Source organism: Cydia splendana, chromosome 12, assembly GCF_910591565.1.
Source record: "Cydia splendana chromosome 12, ilCydSple1.2, whole genome shotgun sequence".
Classification (NCBI taxonomy): Eukaryota; Metazoa; Arthropoda; class Insecta; order Lepidoptera; family Tortricidae; genus Cydia; species Cydia splendana.
This window is the reverse complement of record NC_085971.1, coordinates 20,981,637-20,999,854: the sequence shown is the minus strand read 5'-3', so window position 1 is coordinate 20,999,854 and position 18,218 is coordinate 20,981,637. Positions and strand designations below refer to the sequence as shown.

The 18,218-nt window shown below is 41.6% G+C and overlaps 1 protein-coding gene across 1 annotated transcript in view; it reads left to right on the top strand.

Moving 5' to 3' along the window:
• The window catches only part of LOC134795734 (transmembrane protein 64), a 53,533-nt gene that overhangs the window by 21,851 nt on the left and 13,464 nt on the right, over window positions 1–18,218 (top strand). The window contains exon 2 of the mRNA XM_063767683.1: window positions 11,907–12,062. Coding sequence (XP_063623753.1) covers window positions 11,907–12,062 — 156 coding nt within the window. The remainder of the gene's footprint in view (window positions 1–11,906; window positions 12,063–18,218) is intronic.

Sequence of the window (18,218 nt, the reverse complement as noted above, 5' to 3'; positions counted from 1 at the left end):
ATTGAATAAGATTATTTAACCTACTGCCTCGTGGCTGTAGTGTGTTCGGTGTGCTGGGCGGCTAGCTTCGAGAGCAGAGCAGACCGGTTATACGCGTTACGCAGCGCAGCGTGCTGCTGCAACTGGAGCAATGCAGTTCACTGCGACTGCGAATGAATCACCGCCGCTACAAGCATTTACTGACCGAATTGGTAGAGGCTGGTAGAGGCAAGTGGATGCCCGCTTCAAATGTAGTCCCCATGTTCCTCTTGGGATATTGACATTATGGAAAATATTTTTACACAACTTGATGTAGACATAATGGTCCTGCATTTCAAAGTCGATGCGTCTATAATAATTCCATCATGCGTGGGAGCAATTGATGAGGTAGGTATCTATATTCGGCGCCTTCGAAATAAACTGCAGGTAGCAGGTACCTACGGAATTATATCAAATAAATTTCAAGCATGGTTTGAGAACATAATTCATCGTCATGTGCGATATTTGCCGTTGAATGAACTTTTACTAAGAATTATGGGACTAATTAATTCCCTATTTTATGAGTCCAGTTCGTGTGTTTGTATAAGGTTACGAGTATGCGGTGATTCTTGTACAAGTAACCGAGTAAATTATCTGACATAATCTTTTATATAAACAGAGACTATAATACTTCCACGTTGTCCGTATTCGTATTGATATTTTAAAGCCTACATTTCATGCACACGATATAAACACTCAAAAAATATATTTTTAATCTCTAGTTGTTTGCAAATTTACGCTGATGATCTCATAAGCCAATAACATCTGTTTTCAATATCTACCATGTTTTCTCTATAATATACCTGTACACTACAGCTTTACATGCATTTCATATACCTTTCAGTAGCCGTCACGGGGTTTCAGTCGAGACGTAGTGTAAACAAACAGCAAGGTTATGTTTACACGAGATCTGCTAATCCGTGAGAGGAATGCGACTCTATTCCGGGGTGTTAGAGACACGGGATATATTTTGTTTTCCATTTGTTTAGTGAGTGTTGAAGCGCCAGTCACGCTTGTATTATAAAATGTTCGTTTACCAAACGGTAAACAGTCATAGTAGTTGAAAATATTTGAGGATAAAAATATTTAAAATCCATACTAATATGTATTATAAATGCGATAGCAACTATTGTCTCCATGTTACTTCTTCAGTGTATACTACTGAAACGGAACCGATTTGGATGACATTAAAGCGCGCGGTTGTTTTATCATTTTATGGATATGCGATAAACGCAATGCGTTAGCCGCACCCCCATTTTACATCAGACAAGCTAATGAATGACTCTATATTGTTTTAGGGTCTCCTCAGATATATCGAGGCGCAATCGGCAAAAGCCGATAGGAAAAAGCTTAAAAGCCGTCGACGCGTCGGCAGGCGGCAGCCGAGCGATGACTTTTTCGCTCTTATTGCGCAGACATAAAGCTTTTCCTTTAGTACCGTTTGGTAACCAAAATTTCGTAACCAGCTACAGAATGGGAATCAAGATTCCCAGTTTGTAGCCGGTTACATATTGGGCCAGCGTGTTACCGTTTGGTAACTAAATTTGGTAACTAGCTATAAAACAGGAATCTAAAATTCCCTGTATGTAGCCAGTTACGAATTGGGCCAGAGTGGTACCGTTTGGTAAATAAGTTTTGTAACTGGCTACAAAATGGGAATCCAAAATTACCTGTTTGTAGCCGGTTACGTATTGGGACAGAGTCACTCACTGATCGGAGTTTATTGTACCAATTCGAGGCTAGAACGGTGTACATACGAAAGTACTTCAGACTTATTGTCATTGTCATTGCATACGTTCATTTTAAGTTTTAATGATAATTTCTCGCTGACTGTACATTTTATCAAAAATCTGTGAATGCCAATTGTCACCACTTAGAAAGTTAGATGGTCACTTCAAAAGTCCCATTTTGTAACCAGTTACAACGCGGGATATTTTTTCCCGTTTGGAAGCTGGTTACCAACCGTGGTTACGAATCGGTAATTCAAAAGTCCCATTTTGTAACCAGTTACAACCTGGCATTTATTTTTCCCGTTTCGAAGCCGGTTACCAAACGTGGTTACAAATCGGTAATGGAAAAGTCCCAATTTGAAGCCAGTTACGAATTGGTATTTCTTTCCCGTTTCGAAGCTGGTTACCAATTTTTAGTTACCAAACGGTACTAAAGGAAGCTTTTCCCTATGGGCTTTTGCCGATTGCGCGTGGATATACCTATCTGGGGAGACCCTTACGCGGTAAACGCAGCGGTAAGCGCATTGTCATTTTCCCTACATTCCGTTGACGCATGTGTTGCGCTCAACGCTGCGTTTGTCCACAGACAGACCTACCGTTCGCGCTGTCATCCTAGTCCCGTGCGTTTATCGCATAAAACAACCGCGCGCTTTATAGGTATTAGTTTTTTTTTTACAAAATCTAAAATACGCATACAAGGTCTAGCTAGAGCAGTAGCTATACCTACATACATATAGTCATAAAATATACCTACGAGGGGCGTTCAAAATATTCTCGGTATTGATATCTTACAACCTCTTCTTAAATTTCTTTCGTTACTGGCCGCTAAGGTTTATTCATTGACATTAAAAAAAAATATAATTGGAACCGAGATGTTCTTTTGTTTTTCTGCAATTGCTGAACAAACATGAACATCATGTGCGAATTGACAATGTTAACTAAATTAGAACATCAATGCGTCATAAGATTCTCGACAAAACAGGGTAAAAATCAAAAAACCATAAAAGAGGAAATGGATTGTGTTTACCGTGAGTCTGCTCCTTCTCTATCTACCATTCAAAAGTGGTCAAGCGAATTTAAACGTGGAAGGGAGAGTATTGAAGATGACCCTAGACCTGGTCGGCCTGTAGTAGCTACTTCACAAGAAAATATTGATAAAGTGGAAAAACTTATATTGGAAGATGGTCGAGTGAAGGTAAAATCTATAGCTCAAGTAACCAATCTTTCTATTGGTATCGTACATGATATTATCCATGACCATCTTAATATGTCAAAAGTAAGTGCAAGATGGGTTCCGCGAATGCTGACTCGGCTTCAAAAAGACATGCGTGTAGCGTGTTGTTCCGATGTTATTGACCTGTGCGGTGAAAATCCTAATGAGGTGCTGCAAAGAATAGTTACTGGAGATGAAACCTGGGTTCATCATTATGACCCAGAGAGTAAACAAGAGTCCATGCAGTGGCACATTAAGGGTTCAGCTCATCCCAAAAAGTTCAAGGTCGTCCCTTCAGCTGGCAAGGTCATGGCCACGATATTTTGGGATTGTGAAGGAATATTACTAATCGATTATAAAGAAAAAGGTGTAAATATCACACGACAGTACTACGCTAACATTCTACGTCAATTAAAGGATGCAATCAAAGAAAAGAGGCGAGGAAAGTTAACCAAAGGTGTTCTGCTTCTGTGTGACAACGCCCCCGTCCATACTGCTCATATTGCCAAGGCAGCTATTGTTGAATGTGGGTTTGAAACTGTTACTCACCCACCGTATAGTCCGGACTTAGCCCCCAGCGACTTCTTTTTGTTCCCCAATCTTAAAAAGGATCTGCGTGGAATTTTTTTTTCTGACGATGAAGCATTGAAGGCTGCAGTGGAGGAGCATTTTTACACCAAAGATAAAAAATATTTTTATGAGGGATTAAAAAAAAAAATTGATCGATCTTTTAAGGGGATTAACATAGGGGGGGAGTATATTGAAAAATAAAAATATCAAACTTTTCGTACTTGTTTGTTTTCATTCTCATACCGAGAATATTTTGAACACCCCTCGTATAATGTCAATTTTGTGAAATTCAGTAGATAGTTACGGGCATTTTAATATCGACTAGCAGTGAATGAGGAAGTTTTTTCCAAGGATTTCTTTTTAGGGTTCCGTACCCAAAGGGTAAAACGGGACCCTAATACTACTAAGACTCCGTCCGTCCGTCTGCCACCAGGCTGTATCTCACGAACCGTGATAGACAGTTGAAATTTTCACAGATGTATTTCTGTTGCCGCTATAACAACAAATACTAAAAAGTACGGAACCCACGGTGGGCGAGTCCGACTCGCACTTGTCCTGTTTTTTTAAGTTTTTTAATTGCTCTCTGATCAGCCATTATTTATCTAGTCTAGGTTATTTTTGCTAATTAGAAAGCTAAAACTCCGGGTACTTTAATATAAATTAACTGCGAACAAGTTTATCCTCTTGGCAAGTTGACAGTCCGCGTGTTTAATCCGAGATTAACATGCATTAAGCCCGAAATACACGCCATTGTTATTGAAGATGAAAACAATGCTATTTTTAAATTATTCACTTTTGTTTTTGCGGAGACTTTGGAACTGACACTGCGTTTATAAACGAGAAGAGGATTTTGAAAGAGATGGGTAAACAATAAACATCTTGCGATATGTAGGTACTTATATGTATAGGATAGAGGAACACTCTGAACAGCCGCGTTTGAATTTGCAACAGGTAATTTTGAACACCCCGTCCGTCCGCACGGTGACTTTCTCTTCTACTGCATACGTATGATTTGTGCCATTTTGGGCCTATCTAGCACACACTCCAATAACGCCTTGACAATAGAGGCGTGGCGTGTTTAGTTATTTGTGAGCACCTTAACCGCTCCGAATCTCCGATATATCAGATGGCTACTACTCGGAAGCGTCGATGGCATTAATTTATTCCCCCTACATCAGGATCAGTACGGTTACCATCAGTTTGCCACTGACATAAACGCCGTCGAGAACGTAATTTACTTTCTATACATCTCGCTCGCACTCGCATATTAGTGCAAACGGGATATATAGAAAGTAAATTACGTTCTCGACGGCGTTTATGTCAGTGACAAACTGATGGTAACCGTACAGGACTAGCGTCGCGTCGCGTGACCGAGGCCCGTTGACGGCAGTAATAATAATAAGTACTCTTATAATCTGTTTGTCTTGTAATTGGAACGAATTTGCCAGCCGCACCGAATTGGTGAAGAGGGCATGTTGTGAGCTACCTACTTCTTGTTTTAATCGATTTTACACACGACTCTAGTCTGTTTTGGCTTCTTATTGTGTAGCAGCCAGTTAGCCGCTACACTAGTAACTTTAGGTGGGCTGGACCCTCGGGGCCGAATGTGGTTCCGAGGGTCCAGCTTCAGGTGGGTTGGTGGTGAGCAGCACAGCAAAGAGCACTTGTAGTGATGACGTAGATATATTGTAAGTTAAGATACAAGTAAGTAAGGTGACCCTCCTTCTCAGGAACCTAAGATGCGTCTATATCTCTCTTGTCTGGACAGCAGTTTTTATATCGTTGACTATCTTGTTTCCGCCATTAGAGTTGCTGTTCGACAAGACGTGAAGAACGTGCGACTCTAATACGGATGATAATCACGTAATACCATGTACGATATGTACGTGCAGCTAATTAGGTAGATTCCGAAATGCATGTACAGTGACAAGACTGTACATATTGGCAACCCCTAACGAAGCGAAAATTGTTAGCTTGAGAAAGAGAGTCGTTACAAAGTAAGTAAATTGCGGTAGCGAATCGGTTTGCTGGCTTCCCACAAGCGGGTTCCACCAGTGAATTGAGAAAGCGCATATATCGTATTTGGGGTGCAAAAGCATTAGTTACCTGTGGACAAGGGACATCGGACTGAACCAGCGCAACTGCAGTCGTTGCTTGATTCGTTGAATCCCCGACGACTGCAGTTGCGCTGGTTCAGTCCGATGTCCCTTGTCCACAGGTAACTAATGCTTTTGCACCCCAAATACGATATATGCGCTTTCTCAATTCACTGGTGGAACCCGCTTGTGGGAAGCCAGCAAACCGATTCGCTACCGCAATAGAGCAACAAAAACACTAAATACCTTTGTTGAACCCGCAGGACACGGAGCGGTTCGAAGGACCATTTAATGTAGCAGCCAGTTAGCCGCTACACTAGTAACTTTAGGTGGGCTGGACCCTCGGGGCCGAATGTGGTTCCGAGGGTCCAGCTTCAGGTGGGTTGGTGGTGAGCAGCACAGCAAAGAGCACTTGTAGTGATGACGTAGATATATTGTAAGTTAAGATACAAGTAAGTAAGGTGACCCTCCTTCTCAGGAACCTAAGATGCGTCTATATCTCTCTTGTCTGGACAGCAGTTTTTATATCGTTGACTATCTTGTTTCCGCCATTAGAGTTGCTGTTCGACAAGACGTGAAGAACGTGCGACTCTAATACGGATGATAATCACGTAATACCATGTACGATATGTACGTGCAGCTAATTAGGTAGATTCCGAAATGCATGTACAGTGACAAGACTGTACATATTGTTTTTGGAGATGAAGAAATGGAATGCATGTAATCAAATCACTGGTTACAAAATTGCAGCCTGGATAAAATTAATGATATGTGAAATGCATTTAATTTGGTACTTATGTGAAATTGAAACGTGCAGAGTAACAGCAACACACATCCAAAACAGTAAAGTTCATGAATGTTTTATGTAACTGCTTGAACCATGGAAATTGATCAGTATTTTACATTAAGTATGTAGGTAGGTAGCAGTGGCGGCGCGTCAAACATATCCATAGGCAAGCCGGGGCTAATTTGGCTTACATATATTTCCTGAACAACTATGCTCCAACGTCCAAAAACAGGCAAGCCGGTGGGAATCGGCTTTTATGGACGCGCCGCCACTGGTAGGTAGTAGGTATATAATATGTTGTACTTGCACCTATGAATTTCAGCCTAATTAATCAGAGTTTTTTTGGATGAGTTGCGTTTCTGTTATGTGTATGATTTAAATGGGTATATTCAAATAATGTGTAATAATGTATGAGTTTATTTATGGGTAATATACCCATTTAAATCATACACACAACTGACATAACAGAAACGCAACTCATCCAACTCATAAAAAACCTCTCCACTAAACGCGAAAAGATACGTATTTCGCTAGGTACATTTATAAACGGACTTATGGATACTATCCATACCTCTTTCCATCCCGCTTTGTCCTGGGAATGCATGGTAGGCCTCGATACTTTGGAGCTCAGACGAAAACTGATGTTAATAGTGCATTACCATTCCCTGATCCATGGCGGGATCGACAATCCCACTGTTTTGGGCCGTGTGGGTCTAGCAGTTCCCACGCCGAGCTTCCGTTTGGAAGGTGCGAGTACTGGCGGCGCGCGCCCCGCGCGGCGTTGCCGGCGCCTCGTCCGCGTGCTAGCTGCAAGCTTTAGTGAATTAGGTTTGCTAATAAATAATATACTCACCCAGGTCCCGGATGCCGACTTATTCAATGACAGGTTGGGGAAATTTATCAAAGCCACCATGTCTGCTCTAAACCATACTGAACTTGATAGTTAATATTAAATTTTTACCTTTGTTTAAGGCTATGCCGCTATTTGTATTTGTTTTCCTATCTGCTCTATATTTCTATTTGTTTTGTTGTCACTGTATTTGAGTTTTACTTCTTTAAATTTATAATTTGTTAATGTGTCATAAGTTCTATTTTACCGTGTAAGCGAATTGGTAAACTACTGTAAGCCTATATGAGAGAAATAAATGGTATTGTATTGTATTGTGACTTTTCTAATAGAAAGGTCCTTATGCACATGACGCATAAGGACACTTCTCTGATGGAAAGTCATATACCTATGGACATGACAATAGTATTTCGTGACTAAACGTAAACACCCATAAAGTCGCTACAGTTCTTGAAAGTGATAAGTGAAAGTGCTTCGACGGTGTTTGCAGACTGATACCGATTACAACAATTGCAATGGTACAAAATGGACGTTAATATGATTAGACGTGTGCTTGTGGGTGGGCGTGTGTGATTAGGTGATTATCAGTCACCTTCCTTATCCTAGTTATCCTTGACAAGTCTGTTAGAGAAAATACTAACAAGTGCCCGTTATGGTAATGTTTATGCGAGTAATTTAACCTTCCGCCAGGGGTGCGAAACTACTGCCTTCAGGCAAACTCGGCTCTGTTCGGCTCAGCATTGCTCCGAGCAATAATTTGGGTTGATTATTAGAAAGGAACAGCATGATTCGACTCTGAACCGCTGTCTAACTTCGGTTTTATAGGAAGTTTCCTTTCTGTACGTTAGTACTCTTATTTATTCTGTGCTTCTGCCTAAAACATGAAAGCATTTCACGCATAGCCATGCAAATTACATTACTAAGTAATTGTAATAAATATTCAGCCACAAATGGCCACAATTAAGCCCTGGCCAAACACACAGCGCGACGCAGCGCCGCGTCCGCGCCGCGTGATGCCTGTTCAAACAGGGCGCGCGCGGATCGCGCCGGCCTCACGCTCTCAACACGCCCTCATCGCGCGCGCGAACGCGGCGCGGCCGCGCGGGAACGCGGCGCACCGCTCGCTGCCTAAAGCCTCCTCCATACTCGTGCGCGAATCTCGGCGCGAAGCCGCGAATGCGAGTGTGGAGTCGATTTTCGACAGCGAAATCGACTCCACACTCGCGATCTCGGCTTCGCCCGCGATTCACGCGCATAGTCTGGAGGGGGCTTAACGTCCGATCCGACTGATGTGACCCAGCGTGACGCAAGGGGCCGCGCGGCGCGGGGCGCGACAGAAGCGGGACGTGATACCGGCGGGACGCAGTCTGTTTGACGTCGGTAACCTGTTAGCATGTGCCGCGGTCGCGCGGCGCGGACGCGGCGGTGCGTCGCGCTGTGTGTTTGGCCAGGCCTTTAAGCCAATCTGCTGGGTAGATCTGACCAGCCGAGCCTACACGCAGGCGCTAGCCAGACCTGCTAATTGAAATAATAAGCTTTAGTGAAATAGGTTTGCTAAGCGGGTGACGTTATGACAAAAATATAATCTTATTATTCTGCAGTAACTTAGTGGCCATGCTATTGGCATTGCCATTATATCCAGTGTTGCCTTTCCTTACGGACAACACATCGTTTTTCGCGGTAGGCCCTCTGGTTATTTTTGTCTACTTTTTAAAGGCAGAGACAAACTGAGTCCACGTACCCAATGAATGCGTTATGACAATCACAATCCTGAAATTTGTGTGCTTAGAAACTAGAAACATACTTGCCATGCGTTGCGTTGCGTTGCGTTTGACAAATAGGGTAGACCGAGGCGAATCGGGTCATTTTTTGTTTGACGGTCAATAAATACAAATTTTAAGGTGATACTGTTTTTATTAATATTCAGTTGGATAAATTATTTATTAATGAACAGAATCCAAGGTTCAGACATAAAATCAAACTTAAATATGATTTTTTTTTTTATTATTTTTTTTTTTGTTTTATTTAATTTACAAAGATAATTTACAAATGTATAAAATTAGTGTAAACTTATAGTACCCAATTACATAAAAATAGAATAGATGTAAAAGAGAAAAGACTCAAATTACAAGTATGCGGTTGCTTGCAACAGTTCACACTTTCTTTACTTCAACAAAGAATGTACAGTTTTCTTAAACAGACCTAATGAACTGCCAAACAAGTCTGCGTCCATACATTTTTCATTGTACTGCTTACATGCGCGCCCAATATATGAATGCTGTGCGTGTTTCGTTCTGCTGTTAGGAATGCTAAATAATGCCTTACTACGACAACTTTATGAAAAATAAAATACAAAACCTCTTAAAAAATCCGATTCGCCCCATTTTAAGGGGTAAAACGGATCAAAAAAACTGTGTCATAAAATCTTAATTATTAATGGTTAACAATGTTAATCATATGATTAAGAATCACAAAGGTCAAATAATTGAGATCAACTATCATTGGTATCTTTAATGTTGCATTTGAGCATTATTTTTATTCCTCCTTTCTAGTTCAATTTTTTATCACGCCACCTACAGAAAGCGCAACATAATATCACTCCTATATGCTACTATATATTTTAACAATAAATCCAAAACATGCTAATGGCCATTTAGCAACAAAATCGAATAACTTAAATGAAAATAAACAAAAACTGTAAACTTTTACAAACCAAAACATGAAAAATCACACATATCCGATTCACCCCATATGAGAAAATTAGTTGTTGGTAACAAAAGACTCTACGTAGGGACAGCGGTTTCGTTAAAACCTTATTAGCAGCTGTAGTCATATTTTCTCCCGACCATTCCCCCTGGTACCTCTTCCTTTTATACGTACGCACCATCTAAAACATGCGAACATAAAATAAGCCAAAGAAAAACGTCCAAAAACCTTGTTTTATAATGTGATCCTAATCGCCCCCAATCAGATGATCCGAATAACCCCATATCATATGTTTGAATTATTTTCGCGTAACGGAAATATACCTTTAAATACAATAAAAACAAAATCAAATCAGGAAACACTATGCGCCATTAACAATAACAACAATTACAAACCTTTAGCCTTTTGCGTTTACTTTTATCACGGACTGTATTTGCACATTTTTTACATCGGCGATAAAATCACAATACACCTGTACGAGCGACTCATCGGGAAGTGTCACCGTGACCGACGCGTGAGTCTTTTCCAATGGCAGTAACTGTGGCGACATGCGTTAGGAACAGAGCGAACGCGGGACGCTGATTAACTGGCTGTAACTAACCGCGATCTATAAAATTTTACAAAAATGCTTATTTTGATCCGATTTCCCCAGTGATCCGAATCGCCTCGGTCTACCCTATGTTTCCAAGCATACAGATTTCATAACGCATTGGGTACTTTACGTACATGGGCTCAGTTAATCCTTGCCTTAAATACCTATCGCATAACACCATCCACAAACAGCTCGATCTCGATAGCTCAACATTTCGCTGCTGCGTGCTGTAGCTAGCGTGCACTGACAGCACGCTTCTTGTACGAGTAGGTATATAGTAAGTAATGATCGCAACCCGTCGGTTGCCACTTGTTGACCTTTCGTTCTATAAAGCGGAAGGGAACCAGATTAAATCATTTACCTTCAAGTACACCGAGTTTGAATCGTTCAATTAGGTATTAATCGTTATGAGAGTACAGTTTTCCATTTGCGATAACGATTTTCTTTGTGGTCATGTTTATTGCCGTCGTCACGGCAGCGTGGATAGCTGTGAATACTTACCTAATTGCGTTCCACAGTTTTGCTCTCTCCTTAAGTGGCTTAAGTATAATATGTAAATATAGGAGTAGGTATAGGAACTTAAAAAAATAGGAACCTTAGTGAATCTAGTATATTTTTTCACTGCAGAAAATATAGTCGAGTTAAACTTAGTTAAGTACATAAACTGATAATTACCATTAATTTGAAACTAAGAAGGCTTTCAAATAAAGTGGTGAATTTCTTATAAGCGAAGTGGAAGTATTAGAAATATAAACTTGTGTGGGTTCTAACTCAAATTGTGGTAATAACTATTACCATGACGATCGAGATGTGGTTAGAACTTAGAACTTACATACTCGTATTACCTGATTTACCTTCTACATACAATTAAAATTAGGCCCTTTCTGTCTTTGCGGTAAAGAGGCAATGCGTCAGCTGCACCACTGGAAGACAAACCGGGAAAGGGCTTGAGACTGCTTTAAAGCTACCTACTGTTCTTTTTGTGCGTACCACATTACTATAAGTTGTATACAGATGTATATTGAGATCATTTATTCTCATAAGAATTTACAATTCACTTAACGAGATAAATACAGAACAGTATATAAAAATGAATGTGATCAACTCTGGTCAACGTGGGATTCTAACCCACATCTTAGTATTGCCTTCCAACAGTTCCAACCGCGCTACCAATTTCGAGCTGACCTCCCGTCATTCACAGCGAATATTGATCGTAATCGTGACATCTGTATATTTTGATTGAAAGGTTTACAACCCTAAGTACATGCGTTAGCCCTTGAATTTCCTCCCAACCAACATCTCATTGTTTAAACTTGTTGAATGACTAAAACAATTTTCCATTGGCAGGTGAGCGACATCAGCGGCTGCGGTTACCACCTGGCAACCATGCTAGGATTGTTCCCTGCGCAGCTGATCAACGTGTACCTCGGCTCCACGCTGCGGTCCATGCACGACGTGCTGCACGAGTCGCACGCCACGGGCTACGTGGTGTTCGCGTGCCAGGTGTGTATGTAGCGGGGCTGTTCCCCGCCCAGCTGATCAACGTGTACCTCGGCTCCACGCTGCGGTCCATGCACGACGTGCTGCACGAGTCGCACGCCACGGGCTACGTGGTGTTCGCGTGCCAGGTGTGTATGTAGCGGGGCTGTTCCCCGCCCAGCTGATCAACGTGTACCTCGGCTCCACGCTGCGGTCCATGCACGAAGTGCTGCACGAGTCGCACGCCACGGGCTACGTGGTGTTCGCGTGCCAGGTGTGTATGTAGCGGGGCTGTTCCCCGCCCAGCTGATCAACGTGTACCTCGGCTCCATGCTGCGGTCCATGCACGAAGTGCTGCACGAGTCGCACGCCACGGGCTACGTGGTGTTCGCGTGCCAGGTGTGTATGTAGCGGGGCTGTTCCCCGCCCAGCTGATCAACGTGTACCTCGGCTCCACGCTGCGGTCCATGCACGACGTGCTGCACGAGTCGCACGCCACCGGCTACGTGGTGTTTGCGTGCCAGGTGTGTATGTAGCGGGGCTGTTCCCCGCCCAGCTGATCAACGTGTACCTCGGCTCCACGCTGCGGTCCATGCACGAAGTGCTGCACGAGTCGCACGCCACGGGCTACGTGGTGTTCGCGTGCCAGGTGTGTATGTAGCGGGGCTGTTCCCCGCCCAGCTGATCAACGTGTACCTCGGCTCCACGCTGCGGTCCATGCACGACGTGCTGCACGAGTCGCACGCCACCGGCTACGTGGTGTTCGCGTGCCAGGTGTGTATGTAGCGGGGCTGTTCCCCGCCCAGCTGATCAACGTGTACCTCGGCTCCACGCTGCGGTCCATGCACGACGTGCTGCACGAGTCGCACGCCACGGGCTACGTGGTGTTCGCGTGCCAGGTGTGTATGTAGCGGGGCTGTTCCCCGCCCAGCTGATCAACGTGTACCTCGGCTCCACGCTGCGGTCCATGCACGACGTGCTGCACGAGTCGCACGCCACGGGCTACGTGGTGTTCGCGTGCCAGGTGTGTATGTAGCGGGGCTGTTCCCCGCCCAGCTGATCAACGTGTACCTCGGCTCCACGCTGCGGTCCATGCACGACGTGCTGCACGAGTCGCACGCCACGGGCTACGTGGTGTTCGCGTGCCAGGTGTGTATGTAGCGGGGCTGTTCCCCGCGCAGCTGATCAACGTGTACCTCGGCTCCACGCTGCGGTCCATGCACGACGTGCTGCACGAGGCTTACTGTCTCGCCTGCAGCAGCAAAGCGTGAACAGCACCCTATACTGGGCGAGCTGCCTAACACAAACTGCCTGAGTTGACTAACTTTTTAACTGTAACTAACTAAACTCTAACGAACTCTAAAAAACTCTAACGACTAAGGTTTTAACTCGAATGATGCAAATGTTAACAATGGAGCTAAAAAAGCGGATTCAGCATACCAGTAGCGGCGAGTCGCTACTGGTACATATACTTACTGAATCTTCCGCCTGAGCCACCTTAATTGGATGATGGCGGGAATGAGGCCGCCATTGTGAGAGCGGCAGGAAAGCGAAGCGCCGCCGCCGCGGGCGGCCATCGCTAGTTTAGACGGGAACGAAAGGAAGGATTGATGAATGAATCAAATTATGCACACAGTATGACACAGTAGAGAAGTTAAGATTTCCTTTGACGTCATTTCAAAGGAAATACTTGAGGCTGAGTTCCGTGGTAAGTATTAGTTTCGACTTAAAGGTTCGACCCTAAATTGAAATGCACGATGACGTTATGAAAGGTGTCGTGTTTCGGAGGTTCCGGGGCAAACTGCCGAATCCGACACAAGAGCAGTCGATGCAACGGAGCCACGCCGTTTTGTCGACTAAATAGTGTTTAGTTTTAAGTTTATAAAATACATATGTATGTTAGTCTGTAAGGTATTTGTAATATGGGTTATATGGGCCTTGTTGCCTGAATTAAATTTCTAAATAAATAAATTAATTAAATAAATAAATTATCAGTTAGATAGTTACCATCTTATGGATTGCCGGAGGGACTATGCAAATGGATCGCTAGCTTTTTGTCCGGCAGACGCATAATACGAGCCGTGCCGAAATACAGATCACAATTACAGTATTCCTATAGGTAACCTATTCCGAAACCAGACAGTTTCAAAAGATATGTCACCGGTTATTTTATAACTGCACGCAACCCCGCGCAGTTTTGTCAAGTTGCTTGGCTCAAGTAGGCCACCTACGACACCTACGTCCTACACCCTGAATGCAAGCTACTTGAATCTTTAGCACAAAAAAGTTACTCGGCATGAAAGGGTCAAGGTGCCCAACAGCAGTCCCTCTCACTCTCGAGACTAGTCTAACGCGACAGAAAGAGTCGGCGTAGTCGGTTGCGTGTGTAAGTGTGTTAAGAATATTGGAAGCACGCGTAACGAGTTATCAAGGTAATTTCCTGGAGATTAACGGGTTCTGTAGTGTGTGAAAGAAATGGGGTGAAAATATCGAAAACTCTTTCTTATACTTACTAGCCTCCGCCTGCGACATCGTTTGCGTAGATTTAGATTTAGATATTTATTCTCATAATATAAAATTACAATATAAATTATCCTAAACTAATCTACACGAATAATTATTAAGATCGTAGGTTCATATAATTTACATTATTTAATAAATTCAAAAATACAATTTAATTCGTAGAAGTAGCTAAAAAACTTTTAGCCTCATTTTCACCCTCTATAGAGATATATTATGTACTATATAGAGCAGCGGTCGGCAACCTTTTAGCAGCCAAGGGCCACATAGCAGTTAACGAAGTGGACGCGGGCCGCACTTTGTTAATATTTATGACTTTATCAGACATTGTCATTTGTCAATATTACATACAAAGTAGCCAAGCAGGCTCGCGGGCCGCAAGTGAGAGGTTCGCGGGCCGCGGATTGCCGACCGCTGATATAGAGTCTAGGGGTTAATTTTAAAAAATAACTTTTTTTTAGTGGAGCGCTACGGCATCGGCATTTGAAGAATTGATGTTACAAATGTTTAATGTTTTCACCTCCAATGGCCAAACCGTTGGAGCTGAAAAAATTAAACATTGTGCGTTGTTTTTCAGTATGTACTACATACTAGGGCTTCCAAATACCGGACTTCTTTCAATACCGGTATTAATACCGAAACTGTCTTCATCAATACCGGGATCCCGGTATTGACTATGAATCGGTTAAAAATTTTGAGTTTTTTTTTAAAAGGCTCACTGTTACACCAGATATGTATGTCCTTCCTTAGCTTAGGATATTAAACAATATTCGCCATCTGCAATAATTATCATTTCACCCTCCAGGTTGGCAATTATTTTATCCGCCTTGTTGACTTCACCAGTCACATTTTTAGTTCAAAACCAGCCAATAAATATTCAAATTTGGCACCAAAAATTCGTTTGCCATACTACAATTCATTTCTTTCTACTTTTTGATAAAATTTTAAGAACTAATTATATTAAGAGGAAACCGGAGGGTTTCATCGATTTTTGACAAGTTTTGAATCGTATCTCCTTTTTTTCTAAAAAAAAAAACACTTTTTTCGTATCTCGTTTGCAGTGAAGGATCTTACATGTACGAAATCTAAATATTTGGGTTCGTCTTTGACGTCTCGAAAAACGTGTCCAGGGTTTTAATTTTAAACTAATTAACACAAAAGTTATGGCCAGAAAACCAGTTTTTAGCCTAAAATTGTTCAACTTTGATGCCAAATATCTCTAAGAATAAGTTTGAAGTAAATATGGGATACTATATTGCTTAAAGCCGTTGCTGTTAATATAATAAGCTACAAAAAACATAAGAAAACTAAGGGATTCAGATCGCAGGTCATTCGCGTGGGGTAGCCCCTTAATATCATAATATATCCTGAACATCAGAATTCATCACCAAATATTTATCTAACGCATATGCACAGATCTTGTTTCAATGAAATGATCTTCTTTAATTAAATGGGCAAGTAATCTTCTTGATACAGCCGAATTTGACCATTTTAATGGATTTTAACCGTTATAATAGGCACATTTCTTTGTTTTTGAAAATACCGGGATCCCGGTATTGCATTAAAAAATACCGGTATTAAAAAATAGGTTTAAACAGACGGGATCCCGGTATTTCGGGATCCCGGGATCCCGGTATTGGAAGCCCTAGTACATACCTATAACGGAATTGAGGGCGGTAGAGAGTCTGTTTACCTCGGGTCCTATCTTATGTCCGTGATCAATCATAACATCATAACAGATACTTCGTTACGTACACGTAAACAAAACACATGTGATAAAGGTTTTACCAAATTGGATCCTAATAATCCGAACTATCATCTTGACAAGCGCGAGAAAATATCTGACACTGCACAATTTCATTTGTTGATCCTGAACACGAACAGCGCATCATATATTTATGCACGCTTTGTTGTGCAGATATTTTTGCGGATATCTTCTTAGCGTTATCCCAGTAGCGTTCTACATGAGCCCGGGATCCGCTTGGCAACCTAATTTCGGCTGATACGAGTATAAAGTGTAACATTTTTAAGCAGGCATGAAATGATCGATAAATTTCGCAATATATATGTACCTATCAAGATTCCTTGTAAATAAGCCTACAACACGCTCTAGTAACAAAAACAATTTCAAAACATTATACTTAGACTTCGTTATCTGATCTGATAGTCTTAAATCATTTATAATCTAATATATAATACCTACCTTAGTAATCAACTGTTTTGTTTATTTTACACTTAAATAGCTTTATCGGATTAAGATTTGCACTCGAACAATTTTATCGTAGTGATTTGTGCGACAGGAGCAAAACGTTGTTTCTTTTAAAACCGGTATTATAATATTTCGGTTAAGCCCTTTCTTTTTGAAACCGTTACTGCGATTGTATTGTTTATAGAACTATAAAATGTTACATTATTATTATCGAAGGCTATTAAAGTCCCCTGTGTGTGTGAATGTGCAAAGAACATATAGTTAAAACTGTAGATTTATTCCATTGAATGGGACAAATCGAAATATGTACTACCGTAATATAAAGTAATAATCGAAAATACTAACTAAATGTCAGACCGAATGTTGGTGAATATTTTAGATTAAATTTTCTATTCGGCGAACTTTATATATGTAATCGAGTATGGTATACTTACGGTATAAACAACAGTGCCTACGAATACATAAGATTTCATGTCTGGAAAAATCAGTCTAGCTCTACTAAACTGTCGATAGGTATATCATATAATTCCTAATATAAAAGAAAGACCGAATACATTACTTAATAACATTAGTAATGTCTAAACTAGTAAGTAGCATTAAAAAAAATATCGTTAAACGAACGTCAACCTAAAAATGGTAAAATCGTCGAGAATGGCAGAGACTTAATGTCATTGTCAAATTGAACAACTCCACTTTCCTTGATTGCACAATTTAGTTACGCGATGGAATAATCGTCATTTTAAAATGATGCTCCAGTTATATTAGTCCTACAGCTATATGTAACATCATTCGTATTCATACTCGTAGGTATTTATTTTCAGTATCGGCTATTATCATTAAGTTGATTTGATTTCTTTGAAATCACTAAGCCATTTGTTTCTTTGGTCTGTTATTTCACACTTCGCAGTTATAATTAGATAATTACATAATAGAGTACCTACATTACCAACTTTATGAGTTATGGAGATTTCCAGCTGCGCGGAGCTGAAACGCGTGATATATGTATGTTTCGTGACGCAAACTTTACATAATACAGTAGAGTAGAGGTAGAGGTAGAGAATTTTAATTACCCACAACATCGCCCGGTAAACCCCCGTCTACGTCAACTGTGCGTGAGTAAACGCTATTCAAACAATATTTTTACCTAAGTACAGTCAGCAGCAGAAGTAGCTAAGCGCGAGAGGTATTCAATATGGTCATTATGGTCTAAGGACTTCTAAAGTCTAAAGTCGTGTAAAAATGTGTAGTTGGAGTCGTGGTTCTCAAAGTTGACTGGGCTCCGACCAACCTAACAAAAACTGCCAAATTCGGGACTCACCTCTTGGCAGTCTTATATAGGAAGAGGGAGCATCATTGAACTATATTACAAACGTATAGACCCGGCCCAGAGAACCAGTATTTTGCGCCATGAGTTGATGCTGTTTCGACAAGCTCCTTGCAAGTAAAAATAT